The sequence below is a fragment of the Bos indicus genome, chromosome 16, assembly GCF_029378745.1.
Source record: "Bos indicus isolate NIAB-ARS_2022 breed Sahiwal x Tharparkar chromosome 16, NIAB-ARS_B.indTharparkar_mat_pri_1.0, whole genome shotgun sequence".
Taxonomy (NCBI): domain Eukaryota; kingdom Metazoa; phylum Chordata; class Mammalia; order Artiodactyla; family Bovidae; genus Bos; species Bos indicus.
Window position 1 is genome coordinate 76,089,822 of NC_091775.1, and position 14,708 is coordinate 76,104,529.

The 14,708-nt window shown below is 50.6% G+C and overlaps 1 protein-coding gene across 3 annotated transcripts in view; it reads left to right on the top strand.

Annotated features, from left to right (window-relative positions):
* The window catches only part of PLXNA2 (plexin A2), a 234,109-nt gene that overhangs the window by 168,852 nt on the left and 50,549 nt on the right, over window positions 1-14,708 (top strand). For all 3 annotated transcript variants that reach the window (XM_070768668.1, XM_070768667.1, XM_070768669.1), the window contains 3 exons: window positions 505-705; window positions 2,461-2,557; window positions 7,037-7,227. In XM_070768668.1, the coding sequence (XP_070624769.1) occupies window positions 505-705; window positions 2,461-2,557; window positions 7,037-7,227 (489 nt within the window). The remainder of the gene's footprint in view (window positions 1-504; window positions 706-2,460; window positions 2,558-7,036; window positions 7,228-14,708) is intronic.

The following is a 14,708-nucleotide window of genomic DNA, read 5'->3' on the forward strand; positions in this document are numbered from 1 at the left end:
ATAGGGTACAGTGGGGGCTTGATCCACCTCCTGAAAAGACCGCTCAGTCGGAGCTGGGAGCTGAGGCTGCCGATAACAGATGGCCTCGGGCACGGACGGTGCAAGCGAGAGGGGAGCTGGAGCCGGTGGGGAGAGGCAGCCAGCGGTGCAGGCGTCCAGGCTGGGGACAGGCACGTGTAGAGCCTCATTTAGCCTGTGTCTCAGGAGATAAAAATTCCGCAACCTGCCACATCGAGGCTTGAAAATTTAATTCCTCGATGGTAACATGCACATCAGATTCAGGATGACTCGTGGGCTGGGGATGACAATCTCAAAGCCCTGGAGCTAAGAGATAGGTCTCACATTCCCTGCCGACTCCACAATGAGGAGCGTCCTCGGGGGCACCCCGCCTAGATGCAGAGGGGTCTGGCGCGGCACCAAGGGCCTGTCCCTCCACCCGGGCTTGGGGAGTAGGGAGGTATGAGCCAGGACAGACCAGACAGAGGCCTTCTGCTTGCTCCCCAGGACTGCCCCCAGCTGGTCCCCACTGAGGAGATCCTGATACCCGTCGGGGAAGTGAAGCCAATCACCCTCAAGGCCCGAAACCTGCCCCAGCCTCAGTCTGGCCAGCGGGGCTATGAATGCGTCCTCAACATCCAGGGGGCCATCCATCGGGTCCCCGCCCTGCGCTTCAACAGCTCCAGCGTCCAGTGCCAGAACAGTTCGGTAAGAGGACCGGGGCCCAGGCCAGCCAGAGCCGGCCTTTCTCTCACACCTGGGCCAGGGCCTCAGCCTGGCCTCCCCCCAGCTTCTAGAACCTTCCACGTCCACAAGCAACCCCTGTCCACAGAGACAGAGGAGAGTATACAGACACCCAGGGTTCCTCACAGAGCAGGGCAGGTGTTGGCGGGAGTGGAGGGCTGCAAGGACCCTCGTGGCTTAAGTTGAGAGATTTGCGCCCTCTCCGAGTTGAAAGAGTACCTCTTAGCCTTTGGTGAAACTTTTTCAGTGCCAGTCAACGTGACCCCAGAGCCTGCCCCAGTTCGGGAAGTGGATGCAGGGAGGGTACCACGCGGGAGGAAAGCTGCAGAAGGGGCCAGGGGAGGTAGGAAGGAGTGGGGAGGAGGAGGAGGACGCAGTGAACCTCAAGAGCAGCAAGGGTTAAACCGATCCTGAACGCCACAGAGCCCCACGAGGTGTTTCATTATCCCGCTAGCCCAGCGAAGATCTTTTCATCTGCCAGCTCCCTGTCTCTGCCCGTGGGGGGTCAGCTGGGAGATGGAGGGGGGAGGAATGTGACAGAGGTGCTGAGGGAAGGTAATTCGCCTGCGAGCGATAAAGAGAAATCTTGGGCCTCTTATCAGGGAGCTGTAGGGTTCCCGGGTCACGGGCGCTTGATAGAATTTGTAATTGGTGGAAGACCGCCCAGCACCCGGGGAAGGTAGGAGATGAGAAAGTCATGGAGCACGACAAAGGGAGGAAGGCGGTGGGAAGCTGGGGCCGGGGAGGGGGGCGGGCTGACGGTGACAGGCCCCGGGAGCTGCATGGCCAGGCCGGGCAGCCCCCGCGGCAGGGAGTCCCAGGGGCGGTCTCCGCTGAGGCTCAGGAGCTGGGCCACCAGAGGGGCGGGTCTGATGTGTCTGAGGGCTTGAGGGTCCCAGGCAGGATCAACATGGGAGGAAGTCCACTCCCGACTGCGGCTTGGTAGCCTTCAGGGGTTGGGCTGCTCAGAGGTGTGCCCGCAAAGCTCTGGGCACTGTCCCTAGTGGACTGTTGATGGAAGTAAAGCTCACACGTGGAAAGAAAGGGCCCCTGCAGGGCCTGGCCAGTCAACCACTGAGGCACTGCCGTCCGTTATGCACGTGCTGTGTCAGGGCTTTGCGGGGTGTCCAGAGCGGTGAGTGGGCTTCCTAAAGAGATTTCCATGGGGGGAAATCCAGTGCAGATCCCAGGAAGTGCCGGGTTCAAGACCAAACACCAGGGGACGGGGAGCACGGAGTGGGCTGGGAGGGAGGGCAGAGAAGAGGGGAAGGTGCGTCTGAGCCAGGCTAGAAGAGGCAAGGTGCTGGAGGCTGGAGGCTGTCGGGAGAGGAGAGGCTTTCCTTGTGAGGTGTGAACCGAACGGGTGCAGCGAGGGGCTTAGGAGAGTTTCCTCGGAGACAGAGGCTCCAGAGGTTTCTGGAGGAAAGCAGTGGAAGCGAAGGTTGGAGAACTAAGCCTGGACTGGATTATAGGAGGTTTTAAATGCCAGCAAAGGGGTCTGAGCGGGATCCTGTTGGTGCCAGTGACTGGGAGTCGGAGGGAGGCACTGTAGGGATGATGTGAGCGCGCCTGGGGCTCCTGTCTCTCCATCTGCTCCTCTCTCATCCCAGAGGGAACCCGAGCCCCTGGTTTGCTTCCTGGCCCCCTGGGATGCCAGCAGCACCCTGACCCCCGGGATAGAATTCCTCGTGAACGTGTGCCCCGCCCCTCTCCCCGCAGTACCAGTACGACGGCATGGACATCAGCAACCTGGCCGTGGACTTTGCCGTGGTGTGGAATGGCAATTTCATCATCGACAACCCTCAGGACCTGAAAGGTAGGCGGCTACTTCCGGGTCAAGTTTTTGTCTTTCTGCGACCCCCGGGAAAGACCGGGGCTGGAGGGATCAGAGCCGGCCGGCCACGGTGCCATGAATAATATACTCCCCCTGTCCGCGGAACTCTTCAGAGGCCCCCAAAGCAACATTTGGCGTCATCAAAGGAGTCCTGTTGGGAACCGTGTTTTATTACAACCAGAGCATCCGCCGGGCGGCTGCCGGCTCATCGCCTGTTCCTCTGGCTCCCGAAGACTTTGAAGTGTCTGTGGAACCTGACCAGGAGAACAGCAGGCAGGAACGTCCTGCCGGTTTCCCTGGAAATGGAGATATTATTCCCAAAGAGGTCCTGGTTCTCCTGTCTTTGGCCTCAGCCGCTGTACAAAGAAGGCTTGTCAATCTGCTCCCCTGGTCCTGAGGTGGGTGGGAGGGCCCAGCTGGCTGACTCCAGGGCACGGCTGTTGCGAGAAACCTCAGATAGGAGCTGGGCTGATGCGGGAGAGGGCGTTCCATGAGGTGGCCTCATTCTGGTCCTGCAGACCCACGTGGAGGTCCTCCTGGGTGCCAGGTTGGCTGCCCTCCGTACAGCATTCCGCCCAGCGCTCCAGAGTGACTGAAGTGACTCCAGTTTGATGAGCACCCTGGCTAGGCACTCACTGAGTGATTTATTTAGGATTTTTTTTTTTTTTTTGTCCTAATCATTGTAACACTGAGAAGGATGCCCTAGCATTATCTTCATTTTATAAATAAGGGAACCAAGACCCAAAGAAGCTAAGAGGGAGACCAAGACTGCTGGCTTTGGCAACACGGACACTAAAATTGGAACAAGGCGGAGACCAGCCTGACCCCTGCACAAAGTGACGCCAGCTCACCAAGTGTTCCATGTTTTTAAGACAAAGACTGTGTAGGATAACTTATATGTGGAATCTGGGAGGGGAAAGTCCCAACTCATCAGAAGCAGAATAGAAAAGAGGTTGAAGGTTGGAGAAATAGGGAGAAGTTGGTAAAAGGGTACAAACTTCCAGCCCTAAGATGAATAAGAATCTAATTATAGCATGGTGACTATGGTTGATATCACTGTGTTATGGAACTGGAGTTTGCTAAGAGAGCAGAACTTAAATGTTCTTAACATTTGTGTGTTCTTAACATCTATTAATTAACAAGATGGGAGAAATCTTTTCGCTCTGTAGTATATCAAATTATCACTTTAAATATTATACAATTTTTTTTGTCAGTTACACCTCAATGAAGTTGAAAAAAGAAAGAAATGGACCAAGAGTCAAATAATAAGAGACAGGATTTGAACCCAGACAGTCTCATTTTGGAGCTCACGTGCTTAACCAAGGCACTGTCCTTCCTCCTATGGCTCAGGCCACTGTGAGATGTGAAACTTCCTCCCCCAGAACCCTGTCCTCTGACCCAGGGCCATGAGCCACATGTCACGTTTCAATTAGCTAGGGTTTTCACAAGCCTGTCCTTCAGGCTGAGGTCACCCCAGGGGCACAGAGAGAGGGACCAAGGCCCCAGGAGGACCTGTGAGTGCTTCAGCATCTCCTCCAGGCGCTGCCATCCCTGTACTGGATGCTGCCATCGAAATCAGAGCCCAGGCTGGGAGATTCTTCTTCTATTTCTCCTCATACCCAGGCCAAACTTTCCCAGTGCTAGGAGATAGACATTTCGCCTGCTGAGAATCTGGGCTTAGTTCCCGGAGGTTGCCTTTGCACCTGGAGTTTTAGAGAAAAAAAAATGGCCACATCCAAGCTCTTGTATCAGAATCCTCCCTTGTGGCACCCAACAACTTTTAAGCAGCTCCTTGAATGCATAGGCCATGGTGTCTTCACACTCACCTCCCACCCAGAGCCTCGCTGTCCCTGGAGGCTAATGCATTGTGTTGGTGCAAAGGACTAGGATTCCATAATCCAACGAACTGGGGTTCGAATCCTGCCTCTTTCACTGGTAGCTAGATGAACTCACACTAATTACCGGTCCTCTGTGTGTCCCAAGTTCTCTATCTGGGCAGCGGGGGGCCATCGTGAGGATCAAATGAGGAATTAGATGTGGACCATTCATGCATGTTAATAAATGCAGTGTCGACCTGTTCATTTTAAGATTCCCATTTCCTGCCCTGTACCATAAGAAACCATAGGATCAGGATGTTTCAATGTAGTCTCTGTAGCTGGGATTGAGGAATGCTTGGCAGAGCAGAGGAACAGGATGAGAATAAAAGGGAAGAATAAACCCATGGAAGAATAAAAAAATGCGCCTCCCCTGGGACCTGTCCCTGGCCTCCAGACGCACGCTGCCCAGGGGCCTGCGAGCTCATGTGTGCTTGACCAGAAGAACTGAGAAAGGGCTTTCCCAGTATCCCCCTTCTGGAGAATTCCTCCTGGGACTCTGAATTCAAAACAGCAGCAGACAACAACCAAGCCTCGGGCTCACAAAACTGTTCTGCCACTGGCCCGTCCAGGGCCTCTAAGTGCGGAAGAGACAAAACCAAGAGCATCTGCAGACCCCAAAAGTAGCCGGTTTGTCCTCTTTCGGGATGTTCTCTCCATCCACAAGACTGTGCCCACCCTCTTTCCTTATGAGCTAGCTCTGTCTCCACGCCGCCAGGCACGTGGCCTCTCTTGAAAGCCCAGCCAGCATCTCTCAGACCCACCAGGTCCCCCTGCGTACCCCTGTCCTCTCGGGACCTGCGTTCTAGCAGCACAGCGAGTGTGTTCCAGCTTGGGGCTCTAACCTTTAAACTCTGAGAGTCCCTACCTCTCTCTTTGAGCTTCATTTTTGCCTGAAATGGGGAATCAGTCCTGACCTCTTTCAGCGAGGCCCATATGTGTCAGAAATAGAGGCAGCAGCGCAAGAACGTAGCCTGAGTTGAAAGAAAAGATAGTAAGTATAGAACTAGGCTATGCTGCGGACACCGTGTCAGTCACTGAATACCACATCCAAGAATGTAGCCTGAGTTGAAAGAAAAGATAGTAAGTATGTACAGAACTAGGCTATGCTGCGGACACCGTGTCAATCACTGAAGACCACATCTCATTCAAACCTCACGAAAAACAGTGATTATTGTGTGGATCACAACAAACTGTAGAGAATTCTTAAAGAGAAGAGAATTCCAGACCACCTCACCTGCCTCCTGAGAAATCTGTATCCAGGTCAAGAAGCAACACTTAGAACTTGACATGGAACAACAGACTGGTTCAAAATCAGGAAAGGAGTACGTCAAGGCTGTATATTGTCACCCTGCTTATTTAACTTATATGCAGAGTACATCATGGGAAATGCTGGGCTGGATGAAGCACAAGCTGGAATCAAGATTCCCAGGAGAAATATCCATAACCTCAGATATTCAGATGACACCACACTTATGGCAGAAAGCAAAGAAGAACTAAAGAGCCTCTGGATGAAATTGAAAGAGGAGAGTGAAAAAGTTGGCTTAAAACTCAACATTCAGAAAACTAAGATCGTGGCATCTGGTCCCATCACTTCTTGGCAAATAGATGGGGAAACAGTGGAAACTGTGACAGACTTTATTTTGGGGGGCTCCAAAATCACTGCAGATGGTGACTGCAGCCTTGAAATTAAAAGATGTCTGCTCCTTGGAAGAAAAGTTATGACCAACCTAGACAGCATATTAAAAAGCAGAGACATTACTTTGCCAGCAAAGATCTGTGTAGTCAAGGCTGTGGTTTTTCCAGTAGTCATATATGGATGTGAGAGTTGGACTATAAAGAAAGCTGAGTGCCGAAGAATTGATGCTTTTGAACTGTGGTGTTGGAGAAGACTCTTGAGAGTTCCTTGGACTGCAAGGAGATCCAACCAGTCCATCCTAAAGGAAATCAGTCCTGAATATTCATTGGAAGGGCTGATGCTGAAGCTGAAACTCCAATACTTTGGCTACCTGATGCAAGGAACTGACTCATTTGAAAATGATGATGCTGGGAAAGATTGAAGGCAGGAGGAGAAGGGGATGACTGAGGCTGAGGTGGTTGGATGGCATCATCGACTCAACAGACGTGAGTTTGAGTAAACTCCGGAAGCTGGTGATGGATAGGGAGGCCTGGTGTGCTGCAGTCCATGGGGTCTAAAAGAGTCAGACACGACTGAGCGACTGAACTGAACTGATCAGAACTGAACTGACTGAACTAACTGATCCCCGAGTGTTACAGACTAGATACTCAAAGAATTTAAATTCTTTGTCACATCGCTAGGAAGTGCTGAAGCCACAAGAAAAGCCCTGATCCAACTTAATCTAGAGCCAGAATTCTTAAATAATAATATTTTCTGTCGTGCCTTTAAACAACTGCTAAGAGCCTCAATTTATTATTAATTCCCCGTCAATTATTCTTTGCAAGGATAATGACAATCATTGGTGTTATCCGTGGACGGGGCGGTTTCTATCACGCTCGCAAGAAGGGGGTAAGCAGTGAGGAGTCCTCTGCAGCTCCCTGTTTGACCGCCCCGTCCTTCCCTCTGCAGTCCACCTCTACAAGTGTGCAGCCCAGCGGGAGAGCTGCGGCCTCTGCCTCAAGGCCGACCGGAAGTTTGAGTGTGGCTGGTGCAGTGGCGAGCGCAGATGCACCCTTCAGCAGCACTGCAGCAGCTCCTCCAGCCCCTGGCTCGACTGGTCCAGCCACAACGTCAAGTGCTCCAACCCTCAGATCACCGAGGTAAGCCCCCCAGGTTCCCAGAGTGGGACGGAATGGCTGGGAGCTGACCCTCCCCCAGGGCACGGGGAACTGAGCCTTTATGAAAGAATGCTTGATGTAGAATGAGGTTAATGCGAGAGCAAGTAACGCCTCTCACGGGTGTCCTGATGGCCCGTGTGCAGCCATAAGTGACAAGTGTGTGGGAGTGTGTCCTCATGCACGTGCACAGCCATGCGTGTGCCTCAGTGTGCATGTGTGTGCCAAGGAGGCAGAGCCAGCCCAGCCTGCCTGCCAGCCCAGCTTTGCCAGGTGGGGATGAGAAATTGGCTGGATGGTGGGTGAACATTTCAGAAAAAACAGGCTCAGCTTTTCTCAGCAGAAATGTGATGTCAGGGGCTGCAATTAGCCCAGAGTTGCAAAGTTGAAAATGGAAGGAGAAAGCGAAGGCAGGCACTGCATGAGCCACCGCGCCGTTTCCCTGGGTTTCCTTTCTGTCCGAATTTGTTTGTGCATTTTAATGGAAAGAAATAGGTAACTAATTATCCTGAGGAGGGAAAAAATGATGTTTCCTGAATAGTCAGTTGCAAAGGAAGATGAAGAGATGATGTGAATGAATACGCAGCTGCTTGGGGTTTGAATGGCTGGGGAGAGGAGTAGTTGCATTTAACTCTGGTTGCCTTAGGAGCTCATCACTCTTTACTGTTCCCTACTCACCGACTGTCGCTTGCACTTTGAAACTAATTACACATTCCTCAAGATGACTAGGAATATCAGCCAGGGCAGGTACCACTGTGATTTGCAAGTCTAAGAAAGCAGGAGCAGGGAGTTCTCTGCTGGTCCAGTGGGTTACACTTGGCCTTTTGCTGCCATGGACCGGGTTCTAGCCCTGGTTGGGGAACAAAGATCGCACAAGCCATGCAGTTTGGCAGAAAAATTTTAAAAAAGAAAAGAAGAAAGCAGGAGCAGCTGCTCCTTTTCTGCTTCTTCCCTGAGCAGCTGCACTGTCCCTTTTCCCGCCTCATTTTCCCATTACTGGCCAAAGCAAGCCAAGTCTGGCTCTAAGCCAAGTCTGGCTCTCACCTGTGTCACAGAGTAATGGGAAACTAATGGAACGTCCCTGTGACCAATTTGCAGCTTCAGATCAGTTAAAAAAAAAGAAGAAAGAAGCCTCGAGATCAAATGAGTATTGTTAACCTACCAGGAGATATTTGAAGAGGGAGCAGATATTTCTTTGGTGTGCTTGGCACTGTCTCATCTAGCCCTCATAAACTCCATGAGAAGCCAAAATTCTCACCTCCGTTTTACAGAGGAAGAAAACGTGGCTCTGAGTGATGGAATTGTCCAAGTTCACAATGGCAGAGCTTATATTTCAGCTCAGATATATTTAATTGTAAGAACATTTTTAAAGTGTCTATGATTTGCCCAAGTAATATTAAACAAGAAGCGGGCTTCGACTGAGGGTCTAGGTCCGGGCAGCCACAGAGTGTGGTTAGCAAGATGAACAAAGATGCGCAGTAGAAAGCATCAATGAAGCAAAAGTTGATAGAAACTGGAGAAAGAGAACGCCTCAAAGGGCTGCTGAGACCTAAATTAATTGAATGTTGGCTGGAAGGATCAGCAGAAGGCATACTGTAAAGATCATGACTTTAAATGATGTGATTTGCTTTTTGCTTTTGCGCTAGAGGTAATTAAAGAAAAAAGACTAGAACATGTTACTGTGGATGATTTGGTGGCTGAAAGCTTACCAAAAGGCAGAGCCCTGGAACCCGACACTGAAAAGGACATTCCTTGCTCAGCGTGCCAGCCTTTAAGATTGAATGAGATTGTGTTGTTTGGGGGTTTTATTTCTGGAAGTAAAACCTGCCGTAAATTAGAAATCTATCTCCCAAAATAAAATCCTTTTTTGTATGATGGTACAGTAAAAAAGAAGTGGGCTTCCCATCCCTCACATCCAGCCTTCCTAGGGTGTACAGACCAGATGCTGTGCATCCACAGGGCTGTGAATCCCAGAGACAGTGAGGTGCTGGAGGAGCGTGTGTCCCTCTACCCAGGTTCTCATTCATCCCTGTAGGAAGGTGCTATGAGGGTGCGGACTCTGCCCTTCAAAGACCAGGCTTCTACAATCCCAATCTTCTCTTGGCCATGCCCGCTGGCGGTGCCTACTGACTCTCTCCTATGCCCTCATCTCACCGGCAAAGTGCTCACTGGGACTGCTGGTGGCGCCCCGGCCTCTGCCCCAGACTAGCTCCCTGAGCCGCTCAGGGCTCCGTGCCTTCTCCCTGATTCTAGTGATTTCCAGCAGCGGCTGCCCTGAGAATTTGCTCCATCCTATAATTCTTCCTGCTGCGGCTGTGGTTCGTCTCTCTGCTTCCGCACCTGCGATCCAGGGGAGCTCGGATCAGACAGCCCTCTCACCCTTGCCAACCCTGACTGCGCCCCAGCCCCGCCCGAAGGCGGGCTTCTCCAGAGAGGCCTCTGCCCCCATGCCCCTGCTCACTGACCGGGGACTGACAGGCTGCTCTGTTCCCCAGGACACCCAGGCTATGCGATGCTAATTAACCCCCTGAGGTAATTAGGCGGTAATTGATTTTCCCAGTGAACGCAGCAGCAGGAAGTGGAGGCCCTGAGCAGTGGGGTCTCTCCTGTTGGTGTTTTTCAAGTAGAGGCTGTAGACAAAGAAAGAGCATCAGGGGAGAGAGACAAACCCACACGGTGTCTCCAGCCACTCCAGGGACGGCAGGCACTCCGGACCGGACACGTGGGTGGGAGAAGCCAGAGCAGGAACCTTCTACCCGCGTTCAGTCTGCACCCCCAACCCCCAACCAAGCCTCCTCTCCTTACAAAAGCCATTTTTCACTTTTTAAACTTTGCATGTTTGAGATAATTTCAGACTGATAAAAAGGTGCAAAAATAGTACAAAGAACTTTCATATACTCTTCACCCAGATTCTCCAAAATTAGCATCTTACATAACCACAGAACAATGATCAGAATTAGGAAATTAACAGTGATGGAATAACGCCGTCCAATATACATGTCTTCTTCACATTTCCCAGTCGTCCCGATGACGCCCTTTTTCTGGCCCAGACTCCAATCCAGACCACGTGCGGCATTCGTCATCACGACTGCCCAGCGCCCGCATCCCCAGTCTTCGTCTTTCGTGACCATTGTTTTGTAGGATGCCTTTCAATTAGGATTTGTCTGACGGTTTTCTCGTGATTAAATTCAAGTGACAACACTAAAACAGCTGTAGTTTCACGTCAAAAGGGCTCATGAGCCGACTTGATTTAGCCCCAGTGGCCAAATCTGCAGCAATGTGAGCAAGAAAATAATCATCCTAATGTACTTGATGCAAGAAAATAATAGAAGAATGTGTGGTCCTTATTGATATAAATAAACAATGTGGGAGAGAGGAAGCTCCTCTTTATTCTAGAATCCCAAGTCCTAAAAATAGAAGGACTTTAGGGAAACAGAAATATCACCACTTAGCAAAGTTCACAGTAATCTTTGTTTCAGGCAGGAATGTCCAATGAAGGCTAAAATGAGCAAAATTAGCAAATTAGCAAAGAACGGTGAGAAATGGGATGCTGACAGAGCCTCAAGCTCTCTCCCCACACGACCTGTGTTCATTACAACAAGAATGGTGCAGAGTACTTTCGTACACGCTTTACAGTGAAGAAGCCTGGTGGACGGTGGTTAAAGGCTTAAGGTATCTTAACCAAGTGATCAAAGTTAGCATCACCAGTAATCAAGAGAACCAACCTCTGTAGCACGAACTGAGAAGAGCACCACCTCATTTCGGCGGCATCTGTTCCCAAGAACGTGTGATTTGTTAAAAGTAACTTTCAAGAAGAGTCAACTCATTTCCTTTACCTGGGCTTTCTTGGCTAATTCCTTGATGTTGGCCTAGATCTTTTTTTTTTTTTTTTTTTAACAATCGGAATTCTATAAGCTCTGTGCTCTTTTTTACAAACCTCCCTCTCGTCTCTGACCCTCCCTTATCTTCAAAAATGTATAGCCCCTCAGGACGTGCCCACGTGTAAACAGGAGCCATTGACCACAAAGATCCTTCCTGAGGGAGGAGATGGCCCAAGGTGGTGCCTGGGAGCAGCAGGATGTCCACTGCTGGAAACCAGCAGGGACTGGAATGGGGCTGTCTTGCCTGCGGGGGCAGGGCAATCAGTGAGCTGACCTCAAAGGAATTCTACTTTAGGAACAGGAGTGAGCTGAAGCTTAGTTGGCTGAACAGCTGTGCTCTTCCTTAACCCCTCCTAACCCAGCTGTCTCCATGGCAACCAAGCCCTCCCCTAGAGACCCATCTCCTGTGGCAGCTCCATGTAGGACACATCTTCCAGCCGATTGAATTTCCCAGTTTGCCTCGACTTCAGGTTAGGACCCCCTCAGGACTCACCGTCTGCTCCCTCTCAGCCAGCCCTTGGTGTGATAATGACGCTGTCCCCCGCGGGAGGCATTCCAGGCTGTTCCCACTCCAGCTGTCATCCTGGGCGTCTGCACACATGTCACCTGTTCAGGCCCCAGAACAGGAGATGACGTGTGGAGGTTTGGAAAGCACGCTTCCGTTCCTCCCCAGCGTGTGCCTCAGGGACCCACCAGGACATCACAGTGGAGGATGTTAGGAGCTATCCCCTAGAGAGAAAGCAAAGCCCAGAGAGACTGTGAGTGGGCAGCGCCCAGCAGAACGGGCCAATGGAAGAGCTTCTTGGGAGAAAACTTTGGGAAGGGCCAAGAGGTATTGGAGCACCTGTCAAAGAGGTCTCCACTGCAAGCGAGTGCATTGGTCTGCTAGGGCTGCAGGGATCAGACTCCGCTGGAGACCTTAAAAAACAGAAATTTGCTTTCTCAGTTCTGGAGGCCGGAGTCTGACATCCAGCTTTCGGTGGGTTGGTTCATGCTGTAAGGGCTGTGAGGAGAATGTGTTCGAGCCTTTCCTTTGGTTTCTGGTGGTTTGGGGCAGTATTTGGCATTCTTTGGCTTGTGGAAGCAGCTCCCTGACCTCAGCCTTCATATTACCAAGGTGTTCTACCTGTGTGCATGTCTGTCTCCAATTTTTTAAAATAAGAATCCCAGTCATATTTGATTAGGGCCCACACTTATGACCTCAGTTTTAATGTGATTATCTCTGTAAAGACTCTATCTCCAAATAAGGTCTTATTCTGAGGTGATGGGAGTTAGGGATTCAACATGTGAATTTGTGGGGGATAAAATTCAACACAAATTCCCACAACAGAATATTCTAAGCAAAAAGAGGAGGTGCTGTGGTTCTAAGGAATTGATTCAGGCATGATTAGGTTAGAAGTTATCACGTGAATAAATTAGTCCTGAGTTGGATGGCCGGGCGATACAGCCAGCCTGTCCCTGAACACTGGCCACCTGGAAGAGGCTGGGACCTGCTTGCCCTGCAGGCTGCTCTACTTCTCCCAAAGGGCTTCAGACAGAGATTTGTAATTTGTAACCCTTTGCAGCTGCCTGCTATTAGGAAAGAGGACTGCAGCAAGGACCTAGAGCTCCACACCTAACAAGAACACCAGTCAGGCCAAGGACCTGAACAGATGAGTCACACTCGTAGTTCCGGGAGTCTTACTAATAATAGCTTTTCTTTAACCAGACACTACTATGTGCCAGAACCCATGGATTCCGCATACCTGCTCCTTCCTATTACAATCCTGCAAGATGACTGTAATTATCTCCATTTAAGAGCCAGGGAAACAGTGCTTAGGGGAGTAAATAATTTGCCCAAAGTCACACATCTGGTTAGTGGCAAGACAAATTCACTGGTGCTTCTTGACTCCAGAATGCAGACTTGCCCCACCTTTTGATGCTCCTTCTCTTGGCCAGAGGGATAGAGAAGTATTCCCTGGCTGTGCACTTTCCCACTTCACCCCACCCCCAAAACATCTGAGCCCAGGATCCGAGTCCCCTTGGTCAGTGTCAGGAGATACGGACAAACTGGGGACATTGGTTACTCTTTTAAGCCTTAAAATAACCTTCCCCTGTCTTCCTAAAGAGAATTAAGTTCACACTTACTTCTATCAGTGGGGAGAAAAACGGTAGAACATTGGGGGCACTTTTCAGTGTAAGGCGATCACTTCTTGTACATCCAGGGGAGGTGTTACTTCAATTACCTGTGGTCCTTAAAGCTATCGGACTGTTCGGTTGGCTTCTGGTCGGTGTCTATGAATGGGATGATGGTCACAGTGAAAGTTGCTCTCACAAGCATCTCAGTTGATCAGAAAGCCCAAAGGCTGGGGCCCAGGCAGTTCATGTCTGCAGGTGAGAATGGAGATCAGGGTGAAATAAAGGCAAAGCAGGCTTAGGATGCAAGGGACAAATCCCCCGTGTTGGCGTCCTCAGTGAGTGATCAGGAGCCTACACCATTTGGGTACCAGGAGACACTCCCCTGCCACACTGTCCAGTAAGGTCACACTGATGCCAGATCCTAGGAGAACTGGTTTTGCAGTGGTCTCTCCATTAATCACTTCGTAGCTTTTCCGTATAAAGTTGTCAACTTCAGTAACTCCCCATGCCTCGCTAAACCACCGTTAGGGAATATCCATTCTGTTCCACATTATCTTAGGTACATGTAACTGGGAAAGAAAACCAGTTGTAGAAAACAGCCAGCACTGCCCTCCGAAACCAGGCATAAATAATTCTTGATGCGCTAGAAGTTTGAGATGATCCATTGCTCTTGATTCCTCCCGCTCTCCGTTTGCCCTAACATTTTAAAGTAGATCCTTTTCCTGGATTCTCTCAGTTGCAAATGCTTGTGTGAAACTGTGTGGCAAGCTGGATACTTGGAAGTATTTATCTATAAGGCTACAGTGAGTTTCCGCGGGAAAAGACAAGAGCCACCTGCCCAGGGTGAGAGTGACTCGCTGCAAAGTTCCCAACAAATAAATAAATAAGTCAGCCAGCTTTCCTGAGAAACAAGTCAGCCCTCTGATCTCCCGTTCATTTATTTGCAGGCCTCATTAATATAACATCACTGCAACAAACAGCTAACGGGGGATGGTGTCAGGATGAATAATGGAGTTACTCTGCTGAGATAACAATTAGGTTTTGAATGTACTATCAGCTAAGACAGAGCCGGCAAGGATCCGTGCCGGGTAGAAAGCTGGTGTTGCCGATGCTATGGATGCCTGCAGAGCTCTTTGGCTGGGCTCTGCCGTGAAGAGTGTGCTCACGCTTGCTCAAGCACACGCACGCCCACGTCCACACCCACACAGACACGTGAGGGTGGAAAAGGACGTGACAGTCTGCTATCTTGGATTCAGCATCCAGGTGCCTTGGGGAGCCAGGCTGGGGTCAGAATTTGCGGACACAATGTTGGCATCACTGCCCTCTCAAGTCAGGAAAACTCTAAGCAACGGGAAAGGAGTAAGTGGGTTAGTCAGGAGAAGATTAACTGTCCCCGTACTACCCACAAGTGTCCTCCCTGGCCTGTCCTGATGAAGGGCAGAGCCCTCCTGATTCCAACCTCAGACA